Source organism: Macaca fascicularis, chromosome 19, assembly GCF_037993035.2.
Source record: "Macaca fascicularis isolate 582-1 chromosome 19, T2T-MFA8v1.1".
NCBI classification, from domain to species: domain Eukaryota; kingdom Metazoa; phylum Chordata; class Mammalia; order Primates; family Cercopithecidae; genus Macaca; species Macaca fascicularis.
The window spans coordinates 4,824,711-4,844,194 of NC_088393.1; the positions used below are offsets into that span (position 1 = coordinate 4,824,711).

A 19,484-nucleotide genomic window follows, 5' to 3' on the forward strand; every position below is an offset into this window, starting at 1 on the left:
CTCCTAAAGCAATGGAATGACAGGCAAGAGCCGCCGCCCCGGCCTCGCTCTCCTTCCTTTCGGTGAGAGCCGCCATCCCCTGGGGGCTCACTGCAGGTCTCCATCTCTGACCCAAAGGGAGCGGCTGGCCCTCGGGAGAGCCCTGTGCCCTCAGCCTTGGCGCCCCGCAATGCGGGCCAGCTCAGGGATGCCCTCTCCATGCCAGGCTGAAGCGAAACCCAGCACCCAACGCCGAACGGAAGAAAGAAGCACGATGGTGCGGCTTGCTTTTTCTCTCCCTGTTTCGTTTTGTAACCTAAGGAAGCAGAGGCTCTGAGACCACACACAGCAGCGTCGCCCGTCCCCGGAGGCACCTCGGCCGGGACGGGCAGGAGAGGAGACCCCCGTCCCTGCGTGCGCAGTTGCCCCACCACAGTGCTCTCCGCAGGGGTGAGGCAGGAGGGTGGGTGGAGGCGCCAGCCTGTCCTCAGCTGGAAGGGCGGGGCGTGGACAGGGACGGTGGGCAGGTCACCAGCGGGACGCGGGGAGCCCAGCTGCTGTCACACGGCGGTGCGCGTGGGTGTGCCGGGCTGGTTCAGTCGCAGGGTTTTACACAACCACCCGGCAAAATCCACTTCTTCCACCTCGGACCGCTTGATGAAGGTGTGGTTCTGCAGGGAAAGGGGAGCCGTGAGTATCCGGGCCTGGAGTGCCAGTAGACCGGGGAGGGCCAGGGTCTGCCCAGCGCTGGCAGATGGTGCAGGACGGAAAGCAAAAAACAGAGGAGACCCTCCCTCCGTCCCAGGAAGACGCACTCGGGGCAGGAGAGGGAGAGCCACCCAGGAAGGGGCAGGGGCGTCCGCCAGGCCTGCGAGGGGTCTCAGGATGCTGCGCTCCACCCGGGGCAGCGACACCACCAGCCCGGCAGCCTGGGCTCCCAGGGCAGGGTCTACGCTCACGCAAGCCGGGTCCTCCGGCCGCTGTGGACACTGGGGCTGGATCGTTCTCTGGGGTGGGGCCATCCTGGGTACTGCAGGGTACTGAGCAGCACCCCTGGCCTCCACCCACTCCATGCCAGGGGCTTCCCCAAGTCACGACACCACAATGTCCTCAGCCATTGCCAGGGTCCCCCGGAGCAGGACAGTCTAGGCAAGAACAGGCTGTTCCACAGAACTGCCTGCAAAGCACTGTACAGGCACCGTCCCACCCGCCAGCACATGAGGCTCCAGAGCCCCGGGAGTGGCTCCTGTGGCTTGAGAACAAAAGCCTCAATTGTATTTCAGTTCAACAAATTAAATTAATTACTTTTAGTTTTTTTTATTTTTTATTTTTCTGAGACAGAGTTTTGTTCTTGTTGCCCAGGCTGGAGTGCAGTGGTGTGATCTTAGCTCACTGCAACCTCCGCCTCCTGGGTTCAAGAGATTCTCCTGCCTCAGCCTCCCGAGTAGCTGGGATTACAGGGATGTGCCACCACACCCGGCTAATTTTTGTATTTTTAGTAGAGACAGGGTTTTACCATGTTGGCCAGGTTGGTCTCGAACTCCTGACCTCAAATGATCCACCTGCCTCAGCTTCCCAAAGTGCTGGGATTACAGGCATGAGCCACCGCAACCAGCCTTAATTTTTATTTTTTGAGACAGTCTTGCTCTGTCTCACAGGCTGGAGTGCAGTGGCACAATCTCAGCTCACTGTAATCTCTGTCTCCCAGGTTCAAGTAATTCTCCTGCCTCAGCCTCCCAAGTAGCTGGGATTACAGGCCCGTGCTACCACGCCCAGCTAATTTTTGTGTTTTTAGTAGAGACCAGGTTTCTCCATGTTGCCCAGGCTGGTCTCGAAATCTTGGCCTCAAGTGATCCACTCGCCTCGGCCTCCCAAAGTGCTGGGATGACAGGCATGAGCCACTGTGCCCGGCCCCATTTAACACATTTAAACAGCCATGTGTGGTTAGTGGTTCCTGTACAGGACAGCACGACATGAGAAGCCTCCCGGTTAGAAGGGCTGGGGGAGGAGGGCGGGTGCCCTTAGGGAAGAGGCTGGGCTGGGCCACCCCACGGCGGGTGAGCAGAGGCCTTTGGGGTTCCCAGGAGGGTGGCGTCCAGGACCTTGGGCCCCCGAATGCTGCCTCTTTTGCAGCTGGAGGCAGGCAAGGGTGTCTCCCTAAAAGTCGGTGCAGGTATGGGTGAAAAAACAACCAACTTGATAGGACACATCTCGGCTAGGTCCACAGGTTACTAGGCTACCCCACAGGGGAACATTTTTAAGAAGCTGGTTCAAAAAAGGCTATTTCAGCCAGGCGCAATGGCTCATGCCTATAATCTCAGCACCCTGGGAGACCAAGGTGGGTGGATCACAAGTTCAAGACCAGCCTGGCCAACATGGTGAAACCCCATCTCTGCTAAAAACACAAAGATTAGCCGGGCATGGTGGCACGAGCCTGTAATCCCAGTTAGTCGAGAGGCCGAGGCAGGAGAACTGCTTGAACCTGGGAGACGGAGGTTGCAGTGAGCTGAGATTGCGCCACTGCACTCCAGCCTGGGCGACACAGCAATACTCTGTCTCAGGGGGAAAAAAAGAAAAGTGATTTCAACATTAGTACTCCTCTCTATTTATGTATTTATTTTGGAGAGGCACAGTCTCATCATGTTGCCCAGGCTGCCCTTGAACTCCTGGCCTCAGCCATCCCCCCATGGCACTAGGATTCCAAGCGCCCACCACTGTGCGCAGCCTGCCTCATTAAAAAAGAAAAAATGTCACATATGCCAGGTGCAGTGGCTCACACCTGTAATCCCAGCCCTCTGGGAGGCTGAGGTGGGAGAATCATTTGAGCCCAGGAGTTTGAGACCGGCCTGGACAGTTAGCAAAACCCTCTCTCTCTAAAAAACTAGCTGGGCAGGTTGGGTGCGGTGGCTCATGCCTGTAATCCCAGCACTTTGGGAGGCTGCGGCAGATGGATCACCTGAGGTCAGGAGTGTGAGGCCAGCCTGGCCAACATGGTGAAACCCCGTCTCTACTAAAAATACAAAAATTAGCTGGGCGTGGTGGCGGGTGCCTGTAATCCCAGCTACTCGGGAGGCTGAGGCAGGAGAATCGCTTGAGCCTGGGAGGCTGAGACTGCAGTGAGCCGAGATTGCTTCATTGCACTCCAGTCTGGGAGACACAGTGAGACTCTGTCCAACCCTCAAGAAACATACAAAGCTGAAAGCCACATTCCGGTATCACAAGGTGCACGGGTTGGGCACCTGTAGCTGGCATCTCTTCTTTTCTTACAGGCACAGAAAGTAGCGGGCTGTCTAGGAGGGCGGGGCTCCAATCCACCCATCAGCTGTGGAGGGGTTCGAAGGCTGCTGACGGTGGCCGTGGTGCGGGACAGCACCCGGGGTGTAGGCTGGGCTGAGGGGCAGGAGGATGATGCCCAGGGCCCTCCTCTGAGGGCATAGTCCCCGCTGGGAAGGCGAGTTTTGGTGAACAGCTAGGCTTCCGAGGGTATCAGAAGATGGGAGTTTAAGGAGACACCGAAGCCGGGCGCGGTGGCTCAAGCCTGTAATCCCAGCACTTTGGGAGGCTGAGACGGGCGGATCACAAGGTCAGGAGATCGAGACCATCCTGGCTAACACGGTGAAACCCCGTCTCTACTAAAAAATACAAAAAAAAAGCTAGCCGGGCGAGGTGGCGGGCGCCTGCAGTCCCAGCTACTCGGGAGGTTGAGGCAGGAGAATGGCGTGAACCCGGGAGGCGGAGCTTGCAGTGAGCTGAGATCCGGCCACTGCACTCCAGCCCGGGTGACAGAGCAAGACCCTGCCACAGTGTGCACAACAGGGACGGTCACCCTCTTGTTTGCAGGGAAAGGAGCTCGGGGAGCTGAGAGCTGCCTCCAGCCTCTCATGAGGGCAAATGAGCCTGGGGTCCCATCCTGTGGGTGCGGGACCAGCACCAGGCAGGAGCGGTGGGGCTCAGAGCCCACCCTATGCTCCCCGCAGCCACTCCAGGATGGCTTCTCTCGTGGACGACGGAGACCCACAGAGGGTCCTCGGTGTGGCCTGGCACACCTGGACTGCCCACATCCTGGTCGCAGGTGCTGGCTCCCGGGGCAAAGCCAGGCCCAGCAGCCTTATTTCCTGGGGCCCGGGTGGCAGCCTGCACCCTCCCGGCCCCAGAACCCGCTGGCATCACTCACCGTGAGCATCTTCAGGTCCGCCCGCTCCGCTGGGTTCTTGATGAGGCTGGGGGTTCCAAGAGGCAGGACCGGGAGGCAGTAGGGGAGACAAGATAGGGCAGTTAGTTGGTGGCCCCAGGGCACCTGCGTTTTGGGCTGTGGCCGGGGGACGCCTGGATCTGTGGCACAGACCTGCCTGCTCTGCTCTGCCGCCTGGCAGCGGACGAGGGCTCCACCTCTGCCCTTTGGTGCCAGGGGCAGGACACCCCTGTGGGGAGGGTGAGAGGGCGGGAAACCCCGCCTGGTGGGTCAGAAGCCTGGATGCAACCCCAGCTAACTTTCTAATAAAAACCTTCTTCAGACACAGAGCAGCCCCGTGTGTGGGTCAGATGCTGTCCCCGGCCTGCCGGAGGACACGTCAAGGGCCCAGGACAACTTTAGCACCAGGAGTGCGGTGCCATTTCACAGCGCCCCCAGCTCAGACACACGGACTGGCCCTATGGGCAAGCGGGTGTCCCCAGCTCCTCCCCCGTGGTCTGTGGCCCATGCCTGAGGCCCACGCCACAGATGCTGCTGGGTGCTTGGGGGCAGGAGAATGGAGAGGGGTTGGCAATCCTCCTAGAACCTGCAGGCGGGCCTCGGGGAGCCCATGGCCAGCACATCAGGGGTCCGCGGACCAGGCAGAGGCTTCTCCGGCTGCAGACGGTGAGGCAGGGACACTGTCATGTCCACAGGGCCTGCAATCCTGCTTCACCCCCAGGCTCGGGGACAGGATGGCATGGCAGCCAGGAGCTGCAGCGCCACAGCCCTGGGAAAGGGAATCTGGCTTCCTGTTGGGCTCAGAGTCCTGCATGACCCTGCACTGGGATTCTGGATGGGCAGGCTGGGCCAGGGGCCCCACCCAGGACCTGGAAGGAGTGGCACATCTGGGTCCTGGCCAGGGGTGCGGGCGGCCCGGCTCCACCTACCATTTATTGACAAACTCCTGGAAGTCGGGGGTGAACACACCGTTGGGCAGCTTAGGAGGCGGCTGTGGAGGAGAACAGAGGGTGGGGTCAGCCCTGGGCGTCTTCAGGGACCCTTGGCTGTAGCCCTCCCAACCCCTGCCTGTCCTGTCCAGTCACCCACCCTGCAGGCCTGGCCGACACCACATGCCAGCTGAGCTGCACCCTGTGAGAGCTGGCCTTCTCCCAGAACTTCTCGTTTGAGAGTCATGGCTGGTTGGAGGGAAGGAGAGAGGGGTGCACCCCCCTTTTATAAACAAGACAACTCCTCGAGTATCATCAATTGCTTCCTTCCCCAGTGACGCTGGCTGAAGGATGAGCTTTGGGACTGGGCCCCACAGAGGAACAGCTAGGTCCAAAGTTCTTTGGTTTTGAGACAGAGTCTCGCTCTGTCGCCCAGGCTGGAGCATAATGGAGTGATCTTGGCTCACTGCAGCCTCCGCCTCCAGGGTTCCAGCGATTCTCCGGTCTCAGCCTCCCGAGTAGCTGGGATTACAGGTGCCCGCCACTGCACCTGGCTAATTTTTGTATTTTTAGTAGAGACAGTATTTTTTACCAGGTTGGCCAGGCTGGTCTTGAACTCCTGACCTCAGGTGATCCACCCGCTGTGGCCTCCTAAAGTGCTAGAATTACACACCTGAGCCACTGTGCCCAACCAAACGGGGTCCAAAATTTTAAGCCCAAGCACTGGAGAGCCCGGCCCAGCACACACGTCCCTGGAGTGGGAGTGGCCGTGGAAGTGGTGCCGGCAGTGCGGGGTCAGGCCTCTCCTGCGCAGGGGTGGGAAGAGGCAGGGGAGCAGTGGGGGGATGTGTGCACCAGGCCTGGGTGTGGCTGCCAGGTGCAGGGAGGGCTGGGTCACCAGGGCCACCCCACCTGGCCCTGTCATCATCTCGCCACCCAACTCCAGGCCTTGCCCAGTCTGCAGGCAGCTTAGATGCCTGTTTCTCTGCCCCAGCTCCAAAGGGCTGCCAAAGACACAGAAGCCCACAGAAGGCTCAGGGAGGTGGCCCGGCCTGGTCACGTGGCCAGCAGGACCTTGGGGTGCAGTCCTGTGCCTCCCTGACAGCTGCAGGCCTGGGAGGAGGCCAAGCCCCTCCTTGTGCCTTGGTTTACTCATCTGGGTGGTGGAAACCCTCACACTTGGCTCACGGGGTGGTTACAGGGACTGACGGAACAGGAGCCACTCCAGGACCTATAGGTCCTTCTAGGCTCTCTGGCCTCCTTCCAAGAGGCAAGGGCCACGCCTGTCCCTTTCTCCGTGGAAGTGGGGTGATTTATGAGTCCACACCCATGGGCTCCTGGACGCTCTAATGCAGAGACACTGGACCACTGCTCAAGCGGTAGGCTGGCTCCTTGGCCTGAGCCCGGGGCTGCTGGCACGCACCTCCCGCTAGACTCAGGGCGAGAGGCTGCGGCGGGAATTCTGGGTGCGTCTTCATAAAAAAACAAGGCCCTTGGGAAGGAGCTGGGCTTGTGCAGCACAATGGAAGACGGGAGATGCGATGCACGTGGAATTGGTTCAAGAATCACTTGAACCTGGGAGGCAGAGGTTGCAGTGAGCCAAGATCGAGCCACTGCACTACAAAGCTAGACTTTGTCTCAAAAAAAAAAGAAAAAAATAGCTGGGTGTGGTGGTGCACACCTGTAATCTCAGCTACTCGGGAGGCTGAGGCACGAGAATCACCTGAGCTTGGAAAGTGGAGGTTTCAGTGAGCCGAGATAGCATCACTGTACTCCAGCCTGGGTGACTTTTTTTTTTTTTTTGAGGTGGAGTCTTGCTCTGTCGCCCAGGCTGGAATGCAGTGGCGCAATCTCCGCTCACTGAAACCTCCACTTCCTGTGTTCACGCCATTCTCCTCCCTCAGCCTCCCTAGTAGCTGGGACTACAGGTGCCTGCCACCGCGCCCAGCTAATTTTTTGTATTTTTAGTAGAGACGGGGTTTCACTGTGTTAGCCAGGATGGTCTCGATCTCCTGACCTCCTGATCTGTCCGCCTCGGCCTCCCAAAGTGCTGGGATTACAGGCGTGAGCCACCGTGCCCGGCCCAGCCTGGGTGACTCTTGCTCTACTGAAGAGAGAGATTTTGCTTCCAAAAAAAAAAAAAAGAAAAAGAGAAAAGAAAAGAAAAGCCAAAAGGCGTCGAGCACCAACCTCATTCACAATATAGTCCAGCAGTTCGAAGATGGCCATGGCGGGCCGGCTATCCATCCCGTGACCTGCACAGGGAGAGAGATGGAGGTGAGAGGGGCCAGTGGCCACCTCACTACTTCTGGGGGTTGGGCTCCCAGGGGCTGATCACCACCGGGCACCCTCCTCCCCACGCCAGCCTAAATCGGAGGTGGGTGTGCAGAGGCACAGGACAAAGCCCCTCTGCCTGACGCTGCGTTCCATTCCCCGGGATGCCTGAGCCTCTAGTGAATTAAAAAAACGGCAAAAGGAACATGAACATTTTTTGAGAAGTCACATTTCGCTCGGTGAGGCTTGCCGGACGTGCCAAAGTCATCACCCTCCTCTCTGGCGGGCAGGGGGAGGGACGGTGCTGACTGCAGGCAAGGACAGCACTGTGACCTTGCATGGAGCTGCTGGCGGTGATGGTGGCAGGCCCCGAGTGCCATTCAGGGCGGGAGACCGGCTAGGGGTGGCTGACCCGTCTGAGAACCAGCTGGCCAGGCCTGGGCTTGGCCGCTGGACTTTCGCCTTCTGCCTGTCCCAAAATGGGCAGGCGGGCTGGGGCCCTGGGCTGGGGGCAGGGCTGGGGACGGTGTACCACCTGGGAGGGGCTGAGGCCAGGCCTGAGTATAAGGACTTGGGGGACTCTCCCTGGGACGAGATCAAGACATCCCAGCAGTCTGGCTGGAGGGGAGGGCTTGGGTTTGCCAGTGCTGTGAAAATCACCTTCTCACAGCCCCAGCCCGTCCGGGGTAGAAGGACCACAAAACGTGGCCTGCTCGTGTCATAAAATACCAGTCAGCCTTTCAAAAGGAGCCAGGCTCTGACACGCACCACGGCGTAGAGGACCCTCGAGGACACCGCTCCGGGAGAGAAGCCACACACAAAACACAGAAGGCCACACAGTGTGCGATCCCGTTTCTGTGAAATGCCCAGGACGGGCCAGTTCACAGAGGCAGGAAGGGGACGGAGAGTGACGGCTGATGGGGACGGAGAGTGACGGCTGATGGGGACGGGGTTTCCTCTTGGGAAGCTGAGAAGGTTCTGGAATTAGAGGTGATGGGGCGCAGCACTGTGACTGAAAACCACTGAAATGAGTGAGTTGTGGGGAGTGTGCTTCAGTTCGGAAACGTGGTTTTAAAACCAACCAGAGTCCGCTACAGGGTCCTTTGGGGTCTAACTCCACTAACTCTCCCTGATGTCTGACTTCAAAAAAAATCACAGGACCCTCCCGTGACTCTGCACCAAGCAGGGTCCGCCCCTGGTTCTTCCCTCAGGCAGTGGAAGTGTCCGCTCAGGCGTCTCTGGCTGGCGTCTGGGAGCTCCCGCTCCCGAGGTGCCCGCCCTAAGCGTCGGATTGTCCTCTGCGAGCCCAGCTGTCCCTGGGGCCTGAGCCCTCCCGCCCCCTCCTGGGCTGCGTCCCCTCCTGTGTGTGTTGGGGCCGGAGCCAGCAGGCCACTGAGGGCCATGCCAAGTCAGATCTCCACTTCGGGGCTCCCTGGAAGGCTTGGCCTGCACACAGGAGCGTGTCACCTGCAGAATCCAGGCTCTGCAGTGGCCAGTTTCTTCCACTTTTCTGTACGTCTGAAGGCGTTCAGGATAAAATGTTGGAAAATCTAACTACCCAGGGGCTTGGCGGCAAAGCTGCGCTCCCAGATCCCGCCAGCTGGCAACAACAGGTGCAACTGCCTGGACAGAACAGGTTTGGGGCACTCACTGCTTCCAGCTCTGTCCCGGGAAACCCCAGGACCATCTGAGGACTGCTGACCACAGTCGGCACCATCCAGGGGGACAGGTGGTGCGACAGGGGCAGAGGAGAGGCAGCTGCTGGCCCAGGCACAGCAGGCCCCGCACAGGGTACTGCGCGTCCGGACCGGAAGTTGCAGACGCAGGCCGTACCGCTGATGGGGCGCCCGGGGGGTCTCGGCCGAGGCGAGATGCTGTGAGGCTCTCCTTCTTCCCCGTCGACCACTGGCCGGCCAAAGATGGCCTCCAGCTCCTTGGCGTCGGGCGGGGGGATGGGGTACCTTCCGATGGCCAGCTCCACCAGGGACAGGCCCATGCTCCAGATGTCCGACTGCACCGAGTAATGTGTGCCCTGCAACCGCTCCGGCTGCAGCAGAGGCAGGAAGGAAAGAGCCCAGAGGGGCGAAGATGGCAGCTGGAACCCGGGAGGCTTGCCCCATTACAGCTCCAGTCACCCTCTCCATGGCTAATGACCACAGCAATGGACGGAGAGCTGTTAAGCAATTCTACCTCCCGGCTCAGCAACCCAGGGCCTCCCTGCAGCACTTGCTGAAGAGGCTCCAGCCCGACGCCTGGAGCTGGTGTCGACCGCAGCTCTTGAAGAGCCCACAACGCTCAGCGCTTTTGGGAATGGACGATCGGCCCCAGGAAGCAGGGGCCTCCTTCTCCACGGCTAACATCCAGAGCCTGCTCCAAGGCTCAATTTGGCAGGCTGCTGAATCCCCAGTCATTTCCTAAAAGACCCCAGAGTCCAATTTCTTGGTCCAGAAATGAAGTAAGGGCCAGGTGTGGTGGCCCATGTCTGTAATCCTAGCACTTTGGGAGGTTGAGGTGGGAGCCCAGGAGTTAAGACTAGGCTAGCCCCTATGGCGAGACCCCGTCTCTACCAAAAGCATTTTTTAAAAAATCAGCCAAGGCTGCCGGGTGCAGTGGCTCATGCCTGTAATCCCAGCACTTTGGGAGGCTGAGGCGGGCAGATCATGAGGTCAGGAGATCGAGACCATCCTGGCTAACACGGTGAAACTCCATCTCTAGTAAAAATACAAAAAATTAGCCGGGCGTGGTGGTGGGCGCCTGTAGTCCCTGAGTCTCCTACTCAGGAGGCTGAGGCAGGAGAATGGCGTGAACTCGAGAGGCGGAGCTTGCAGTGAGCCGAGATGGCGCCACTGCACTCCAACCTGGGTGACAGAGCGAGACTCCGTCTCAAAAAAAAAAAAAAATTACCCAGGTGTGGTGACAACATGCCTGTAGTCTCAGTTGCCTGGGAGGCTGAGGCAGGAGAATTGCTCAAACCCAGGAGGCACAGGTTGCAATGAGCCAAGATTGTGCCATTGCACTCCAGCCTGGGTGACAGAGCAAGACTCTGTCTCAAAAAAAAGAAAACAAAGAAAAAGAAAAAGAAAGAAAGAAAGAAACCTGGCAGGCATTGCTAGAGACAAAAACCTCTGTGAGAATTCCAACAGGAAGGGGAGATCTGGCTGGGTGTGGGGCTCAGGCACACCTGCTGGCAGAATCCCAGCACTTTGGGAGGCTGAGGCAAGAGGGTCACTTGAGCCCAGGAGTTCATGACCAGCCTGGGCAATACAGCGAGACCCCGTGTCTACAAAAGACTGATAAATTTGGCCGGGCGCGGTGGCTCAAGCCTGTAATCCCAGCACTTTCGGAGGCCGAGACGGGCGGATCACGAGGCCAGGAGATCGAGACACGATCCCGGCTAACACGGTGAAACCCCGTCTCTACTAAAAAATACAAAAAAACTAGCCGGGCGAGGTGGCGGGCGCCTGTAGTCCCAGCTACTCGGGAGGCTGAGGCAGGAGAATGGCGTAAACCCGGGAGGCGGAGCTTGCAGTGAGCTGAGATCCGGCCACTGCACTCCAGCCTGGGTGACAGAGCAAGACTCCGTCTCAAAAAAAAAAAAAAAACAAAAAAAAACCAACCAAACAAACAAAAAAAAAGACTGATAAATTAACAAATAAAAAATAGCAAGGGGAATCCGAAAAGCAGGCTCCCAGCCTTGTGGCACCCAAGCCTTGTGGCAAGTGGGCAGAGCTGACGGAGGGGAGGGTGCAGCTGGGGTGGGAATGTCCCGGGGGCGCTCATGGCCATGTAGGCGCGTGTGCCCATGAAGTAGCTGGGAAAGCCTTGTGGGAGGTGGGGAGAGAGCTGCGCAGGAGAACTGGCGGGGAGAGCGGAGGGGAAGAGATGGAGGGGAGAGCTACGTGGGAGAACTGGGGGCGAGAGCTGAGGGGGAGAGTTGAGGGGAGAGCTGGGGGGACTCACAGCCGGGGGGACTCACAGCCATGTAGGAGCGTGTGCCCACGAAGGAGTTGGCCATGGAGTCGATGAGCTGGCCGCTCACCCCGAAGTCACACAGCTTGATCTCCCCTCTGGAGTTCACAAGGATGTTGGAGGGCTTCACATCTGGGGGCGGCAGGTGGCGAGTGAGGGGCGCCCAACATTTGCCTGCCAGCCCACAGGGCTCTGAGGAGGGCGGGTTGGGCCTTACCTCGGTGCATGATCTGGTGCTTCTCTCGGAGATACGCCAAGCCCCGGAGAACCTGCAGGGGAGCACGGAGAGGGTCACGGGACAAGGCCGCCAGGACTTAGCTCCTGACCGAGCCCAGGGGTTGGACCTGAGCAGCCAAAGCTGGAGTGAGGGACCTGCGGCAGGAACCCTGTTTCAGGCTGGGAGGAGCTCGCTGGGGCGGAGCAAGCGAGGGCAGACGATGCTGATGGTCCTGTGCTGTGTGCAAGTAAACCCCGGTTCCCACACGGCTGCAGTGTGGCCGATGCCATTACTGCCTCTGAATCAGGGCACACGGCTGAGCCCCAGGGAAGCTGAGACGGTGGCCCACAGCCCGGGAGTAGGCCGGGCTGCTGAGTTTGCCCACACCAGCCTGAAGGGCAGCATCTGTAACGCATCTGGGGCCCCAGGGACTGTGCTAAGGGCCCGCAGACGGGACGGGCTAAGGGTGCCCGGGAAGGACGCTGCTTCCCCCAGGCCCACCCTGGAAGGAGCATCCCGAGAAGTGAAGGAAGCAGCACAGGCAGTGCTGACGGCAGCTTTCTACTCTGAAGCGCGTGTCTGGCAGCACGCAGCCTGTGTCTTAATCCCAACTCCGGTACGGGCAGGCGGGACTCGGCCCCTGCTATGGGCAAGGTGCAAGCTCCTAGAAGCAACACGCACGGTCTGCTGAGGCCACACGGCTCTGCGGAGCAGCTGCGCTGGAGACCGGGCAGCAGAGACGCCCTTGGCCCCGGTGGCATTTCTAACAGCAAGGGGGAGTGTGTCTGGAGGTCCTGGCGTCCCACGTCCCACCCCAGGGTTTCCCCTTCAACAAGCTCCTGTCCCCCGCAACGTACCAGCGGCCAACATCCCCCTGCCACGAGGCTCAGAGAGGACCAGCATGGCAAACAGAGGATACTAAGAGTGAAGAGGAAACCTCACGTCTTCACTCGGCAGATGGTGACCTCGGGTCCCAAAAGGGACGTCACTTGTTCAAGCTCCACAGGGGGTGGGCACAGCCTTGGCCACTCTCTTTCTGCAGGGGCCACCCTAACCCCCACCGCACCGTGAGTGGCTCCTGGAACCCTGGCCGTGTGGAGGAGGCCTGTGCGGGGTCTGCGGCGGGACTCACCGCAATGCTGACTTTCCCCAGGATCTCCTCGGGGATCCTCTTGGCCTCCTTCAGCACCTGGTCCAGGGAGCCGCCATCCTAGAGGGCACACGACGAGTGAGTGCAGGCTCTGAGCAGGTGGCTGGGAAGCCACGGATGCGTCCCCCCAACTCCCGGCGAGGGGGCGGTCTGCCTCCTGACTGATGGGAAGCAGGGGCGGGAGCCCAACTCCACCCACTGGTCAAGGGGCCTTCTGATAGTTTTGCTTCGGGTCTGCACACCCGCCCACAAGGTAGCAGAGAAACAGGGCCCAGGGCGCCCCCGCCTCCCGTCCCTTCCTGGAATCAGTTGCGTGACTCGGCCCTCCTGACGTCGCCACGGCAGAGGCTCTGCTCCAGGCCAGCCCAAGCCGTGGCCGGGGGCTCAGCCAGCTGTGGGGCCTGCACTCCCTGAAGCCTGCATGGTGGGCTTGTCTGTGCGCCATGGGAGGCGGCCAGGCTGGAGATCAGCTTCCTGGGCCTGGGTCCTCTTCCCAGCACACGAAGGGAAGGGGAGGGTGAGGGCGTGGAGGAGAAGCGGGCGCTGCCCATATGGGAGGAGACGGAGGGTTGCTGTGTGCCTGTCCAGACCCCCACAGGGGCTCCCTAACCAAGCCCTGCGCCTGTCCCTGCCGCTTAGGACAGAAAGGCCAGGTTGAGTAGGACCAGGTGCCGGGGGTGCATGGACTGTAGGACGGACCCCAGTGAAGCCAGCCCAGGTGACCGTGACCTTAGCCACTCCCCACAGCCTCGGTCTCCTCGCCGCTGTGCCGGGCATCCTGTGGAGGCCTGGGAACCAGTCATCATGGCTAGGCTGGCCCCTGGGTGCGGCCCCACCTCCATGTCACGAATGGTGAAACAGAAATTCCATGTCTTGCCCAAGGCTGCCTGGCAACAAGCCTGGGGACCCAAACCCCCAAATGCCAAAACCCCAGGCCCTGGGAGCCACCCAAGATGCCTCTTCAGAGGTGGAGGCTCCAGACACACCTGCCAGGCCACCCCCAGGACAGCAGGGGTGACCGGCCGAGTTCCCACTGCCACCGTCTGGCATGCTTCTCTTCTGCGCTCAGCAGGAGGAAAGCGGAACTGAGGCTGGAGAGGCGAGCCAGGGAGCCTGGATTTCCCCACCACGCTGCTCCAGGACTCCTGCAAAAGCCCAGCCTTCCCCAGGACGGCTTTCATTCACATGGGTGGGAGGAGCCGGGGGAGAAATCCTGGGACTCAGGGGTGCCCGGGTTGCCGCTTTCTGGCCACTTCTGCCCAGCTAGGCTCGGAGAGAAAGGCCGAGGGCAGTTCTAGAGAACCCGACACGCTCTGAGGCCTCTAGAGCACAGATGTGACTCCATCCACCAGCTCCAGGCTGAAGATGCAGACACACAGGGTGGGAGGGCAGGTGTGGCCAGGGTCCAGACAGCCCAGGAGGAGGGGCTGGGATGGGAGCTCCGGTGAGCCAGGGCCAGGTGGAAACTGCTTCCATTCTCAGTTGTTATCAATCTACCTTAAACTAATTCTTTAAAAAGAGGCCAGACATGGGCTAGGAGCAGTGGCTCACGCCTGTAATGCCAGGACTTTGGGAGGCTGAGGCAGACGGGTCACTTGAGGTCAGGAGTTTGAGACCAGCCTGGCCAATACGGTAAAACCCCACCTCTGCTAAAAATACAAAAAATTAGCTGGGTGTGGTGGTGGGCGCCTGTAATCTCAGCTACTCCGGAGGCTGAGGCAGGAGGATCGCCTGAACCCGGGAGGACCGCCTGAACCCGGGGGGACCGCCTGAACCCGGGGGGACCGCCTGAACCCGGGGGGATCACCTGAACCCGGGGGGCGGAGGTTGCCGTTGCTCGAGATCACGCCACTTTTCTCCGGCCTGGGTGACAGAGCGAGACTCCTCAATTTAAAAAAAAAGGCCAGACGTGGTGGCTCACACCTATGCTCCTACCCCTTCGGGAGGCCGAGGAAAACGCATGCTTGAGCTGAGGAGTTTGAGACCAGCCCGAGCCACACAGTGAGACCCCATGTCTACAAAAGGTACAGAAATTAGCTGGGCGTGGTGGCGCAAGCCTGTAGTCCCAGCTACTCGGAAGGCTGCAGTGGGAAGATCCCTTGAACCTGGGAGGTCAAGGTTGCAGTGAGCCGAGATCGCCCCACTGCACTCCAGCCTGGGTGACAGAGGGAGACCCTACCTCAAAAAAACAAAAACCAGAAAGAGACCAACAACTTCAAAGAGGCAGGGTGGCGGAAAACAAACCAACACAAACCAACACAACCAACACAGCCAACGCAGCCAATGCAGCCAGCGCAGCCGAGGCAGCCAACGCAACCCTAAAACCCTAAAACCCCTGCTCCCCAGCACAGCTCCTTCAGTCTCCGTTCCTCAGAGGGTCACAATCAATGTTTGCTGCGTGAGGAAACTGAGAAAGCCCTTCCCAGGAGGTGAGGGCGGGCGCAGTGCTGGGCTGCAAGCCTCGTGAGCTGGCGGAAGGCGCCTCACAGGAGCTGTCTCTGCGGCCGTCTTTCTTCACTGTGACATCGGCGCCAGGTCACTCTCTGGGGTGGGGCCGGTGTGGGCACTGCAGGGTGCTGAGCAGCGCCCCTGGCCTCCACCCACTCCACGCCAGAAGCACCCCGCAGACGTGATAACTACACACGTCCCCAGACAGCGCCAGGTGTCTCCTGGGAGGGAGAACTGCCCCTGGTTGAGAAGGGCTGGTCTCCAGCTATAAAGACCAACGTCTGGCAGGACAAGCAGTTTGTCTGAGTCACAGAGACAGGATGTGGCGCAGAGGGTATTGCAGCTGTGTACTGCTGGCTCCAAATCTCACTCTGTGCATGACCACACACTTCTACCGTGTGTGCGTGTGTGTGTGTGTCCGTGTGTGTGTGTGTGTTTCAAATAGTCTTGTAACTGTACTTTTGTTACATAGGTAGTAGGCGAACACACATTTTTCTTGTATAAAATTCAAACGAAGATAAAAAACCCGGACGCCCCATCGCTTCCACCATTCTCCCCTCAAGTGTGACTCAGATTGTTCCAGATCTTTTCTTTCTCTCTGTGAGACAGGAGTTGCCCAGACGGCAGCAGAGTGGTGGGATCTTGGCTCGCTGCAGCCTCGACCTCCTGGGTTCAGGCAATCCTCCCACCTCAGCCTTCCAAGTAGCTGGGACTACAGGCGCGACATCAAGTCCTGCCAATTTTTTGTAGAGACTGGGGTTCCTCACGTTGCCCAGGCTGCTCTCAAACGCCTGGGCTCAAGAGGTCCTCTCGCTTCAGCCTCCCAAGAGGCTGGGATTACAGAAGTGAGCACCTGGTCCCCAGATCTGACTGTGTATTTGGAAATACAGTCTCAGGACTCACTCTGTTGCCCAGGCTATAGAGCAGTGGCTCAATCATAGCTCGCTGCAGCCTCGACCTACTGGGCTCACGTGATTCTCCCAAAGCGCTGGGAGGCCGAGGCAGGAGGGTCACTTGTGGACAGGAGTTCAAGACCAGCGTGGGCAACAGAGAGAGACACCATTTCTACAAAAATAAGCAAATAAATTCGCTGTGCATGGTGGCTCGTGCCTGTGGTACCAGCTACTCGGGAGGCTGAGGTGGGAGGATGGCACCAGTGTACTCTAGTCTGGGCAACTCAGCAAGACCCTGACTTGAAAAGACAATAAATAAATGAAAGGGCCAATGCTATGTTTATTTTCTTTTTCTTTTATTTTGAAACGGAGTCTTGCTCTGTCGCCAGGCTGGAGTGCAGTGGCATGATCTCGGCTCACTGCAAGCTCCACCTCCCAGGTTCGTGTGATTCTCCTGTCTCAGCCTCCTGAGCAGCTGGGACTACAGGCGTGCACCACCGTGCCCAGCTAATTTTGTATTTTTAGCATAGATGGGGTTTCAACATGTTGGCCAGGATAGTCTTGAACTCTTGACCTCGTGATCCGCCTGCCTTGGCCTCCCGAAGTGCTGGGATTATAAACGTGAGCCACGGCGCCCAGCCCATGAGATGTTTATTTTCTACAACCACCCCTCCACTACATGAGTAGTGTTGTATTTGGGGATACTCCCATTCAGTACACCCTTGTGGATTTCACTTTGCCACTGCAAAGCGGCCAAATATCATTCTTGAATCGCTCCCTTAGTGATGGACACGTCCAGTTTCCATTACTGCAGAACAACGTGGGCATTCCTCAGCAGATTTCACGAGACCCCGAGAAAGGCCAAGGGGCACCTCTATGAGGTCCCTAAGTCACTGGCTCTCCTCTCCCATCCCATGAGGTCCCAGTGTCCACTGGGTTCTTGCCCCGAGTTATCCAGCAATAGGTTCAGGCCCAAGGGAAGCAGCCAGCCCCATTGTTCCTAAGCTCCAGTCACCAACAAGTGCTGGCCATTTTATATAAATACATGACTGCGCACGGTGGCTCACCCCTGTAATCCCAGCACTTTGGGAGGCTGAGGCGGGAGAATCATTTGAGCCCAGGAGTTCAAGATCAGCCTGGGCAACATAGTGAGATCCCATATCTACAAAAAACTTAAAAAACTACCTGAGCGTGCTGATGCACCTGTAGTCCCAGCTCCTTGGAAGGCTGAGGCAGGAGGATCGCGTGAGCCCAAGAGGTGCAGGCTGCAGTGAGCTAGGATCATGCCACTGCACTCCAGCCTGGGTGACAGAGAGAGACCTTGTACCCCCCTACTCCTCAAATAAAAGAAAATAAAGAAGACACAGAAATATGGGGCAATTGCATAGAAATACAGGGAAATGGCCGCAGGACACGGATGCAACACCCCGTGCGTGCCAAGTGCCATCCTGGGGAGAGCTCACATAGTCCTCACCCCAGCAGGGGCTACCGCCTCCCTCGGCTTCACAGCAGAAGCAGCAAGAGTCCTGTCCTGAACCCGTGGTGAGAGTGAGCAGTGGGGCCGAGACCTCATCTGCACGCCCATCCTCAGCCCTGGTGCTAAGCTGCCTCTTTGCCTCACTGGGGTGGCCTGGAAGGGAATGAATCAGGTGCTGGGCAGGCCCTGCCGTGGAAACCTATGGGCACATGGGTGAATTCCGAGGGCACCGTTCAGCATGGAGAGGATTCACAGGGCCGGCGAGGGTGGCAGGGATGGCCCCCTTGGATGGCTTTACTTCCTAGGATGCTGCCCTGTCAGGGCTCACCTGATGCTTTAAAATCAACATGTTCCACATTGTTTTTTTTAGTTCTTTTTTTTTTTTTTTTTTTGAGACGGAATCTCACTCTGTCGCCCAGGCTGGAGTGCAGTGGCGCCATCTTGGCTCACTGCAAGCTCCGCCTCCCGGGTTCACGCCATTCTCCTGCCTCAGCCTCCTGAGTAGCTGGGACTACAGGCGCCCGCCACTTCGCCCGGCTAATTTTTTTTGTATTTTTTTTTTTAGTAGACACGGGGTTTCACCATGTTAGCCAGGATGGTCTCAATCTCCTGACCTCGTGATCCACCCGCCTCAGCCTCCCAAAGTGCTGGGATGACAGGCGTGAGCCACCGCGCCTGGCCGACTTTTTTTTTTTGAGACAGTCTTGCTCTGTCGCCCAGGCTGGAGTGCAGTGGCGCCATCAGCTCACGGCAAGCTCCGCCTCCAGCGTTCAACCGACTCTTGTCCTGAGTAGCTGGGACTACAGGCGTGCACACCACACCTGGCTAATTTCTGTCCTTTCGTAGAGATGGGGCTTCACTACGTTGCCCAGGCTACTCTTGGACTCCTGAGCTTAAGTGATTCACCCACCTCAGCCTCCTAAAGTGCTGGGATTATAGGCGTGGGCCACATTTTTTTTTTTTTTTTTTGAGATGGAGCCTCACTCTGTTGTTGGAGTACAGTGGTGCGATCTCGGCTCACTGCAACCTCTGCCTCCCAGATTCCAGCGATTCTCCTGCCTCAGCCTCCTGAGTAGCTGGGATTACAGGCACTCGCCACCGTACCTGGCTAATTTTTACATTTTTAGTAGAGACAGGGTTTCACCATGTTGGCCAGGCTGGTCTTGAACTCCTTACCTCAGGTGATCCTCCCACCTCGGCCTCCTAAAGTGCTGGGATTACAAGTGTGAGCCACCGCCCCTGGCTAGACAAACTTGGAACTTTTAAAGAATGCACCCCATAAACACAGACAGCATGGCCTGTGTCTCCCTCTTGCAGCTTGGTGGTCTGTGTGGTGTCCCCTGGGGTGCCAGCACCCACTCAGGGAACCCCCATTTTAAATTCACCAAGAACAGAGGTTGGGGGAGGGTTGCCATGCTCTCCCGTTTCCGCATGGGAAGCAGGGGTCTTGAGAGCTGAGTCAGCCACATGAGGGGAGGACGAAACTCCTGAGTAGAGCGGGTGCCTGATGGGCGCGAGGAGCGGGAAGACGAGGAAGACGAGGAGGAATGGGGAGCACTACATGACAGAGGGACCACCTCAGACCACAAAGCACTTCCTCATCCTTTCCTCGCCCTTTGATGCCGCCGGCACCGTGACTCTGCGAGCAGCGGGGCAGACGCCAGGTCTCTCCCTTGCTGGCGGGAAAGGGGTTCCAAGGCGGGTGCCGCCTTGCCCGAGTCACATGGCTATGTGGGGGCCTTGCTCAAATTCACTTCCTGCCTTTATTACAAAATTGTCAAAGGGGATTGCACGTTTGCAGGGTGTCACCCAAGCATTCTGGTTTTGCAAACGATGCCGTGTGGCGGGCAGTCTGATACCTGATGAGCTCGGTGTAGTGGGGTCGGCAGCGTTTCCTCCGGGGTTTTGAGCTCTGGCCACTTCTCCTTTTGTTCCACCCAATCTTACCCACTTCTG

The 19,484-nt window shown here is 58.6% G+C and overlaps 1 protein-coding gene across 4 annotated transcripts in view; it reads right to left on the reverse strand.

Annotated features, from left to right (window-relative positions):
• Positions 1–263: 263 nt before the first annotated feature.
• MAP2K2 (mitogen-activated protein kinase kinase 2) overlaps positions 264–19,484 on the reverse strand; it is a 35,514-nt gene continuing 16,293 nt past the window's right edge. For 2 of the 4 annotated variants that reach the window (XM_005587545.5, XM_005587544.5), the window contains 8 exons: positions 12,693–12,770; positions 11,561–11,612; positions 11,351–11,475; positions 9,208–9,421; positions 7,291–7,355; positions 5,101–5,162; positions 4,154–4,199; positions 264–650 (listed from right to left, as the gene is read on the reverse strand). In XM_005587545.5, the coding sequence (XP_005587602.1) occupies positions 540–650; positions 4,154–4,199; positions 5,101–5,162; positions 7,291–7,355; positions 9,208–9,421; positions 11,351–11,475; positions 11,561–11,612; positions 12,693–12,770 (753 nt within the window). In that variant the 3' untranslated portion in view covers positions 264–539. The remainder of the gene's footprint in view (positions 651–4,153; positions 4,200–5,100; positions 5,163–7,290; positions 7,356–9,207; positions 9,422–11,350; positions 11,476–11,560; positions 11,613–12,692; positions 12,771–19,484) is intronic. The other 2 variants (XR_012428257.1, XM_074025403.1) reach the window with 2 other exon arrangements.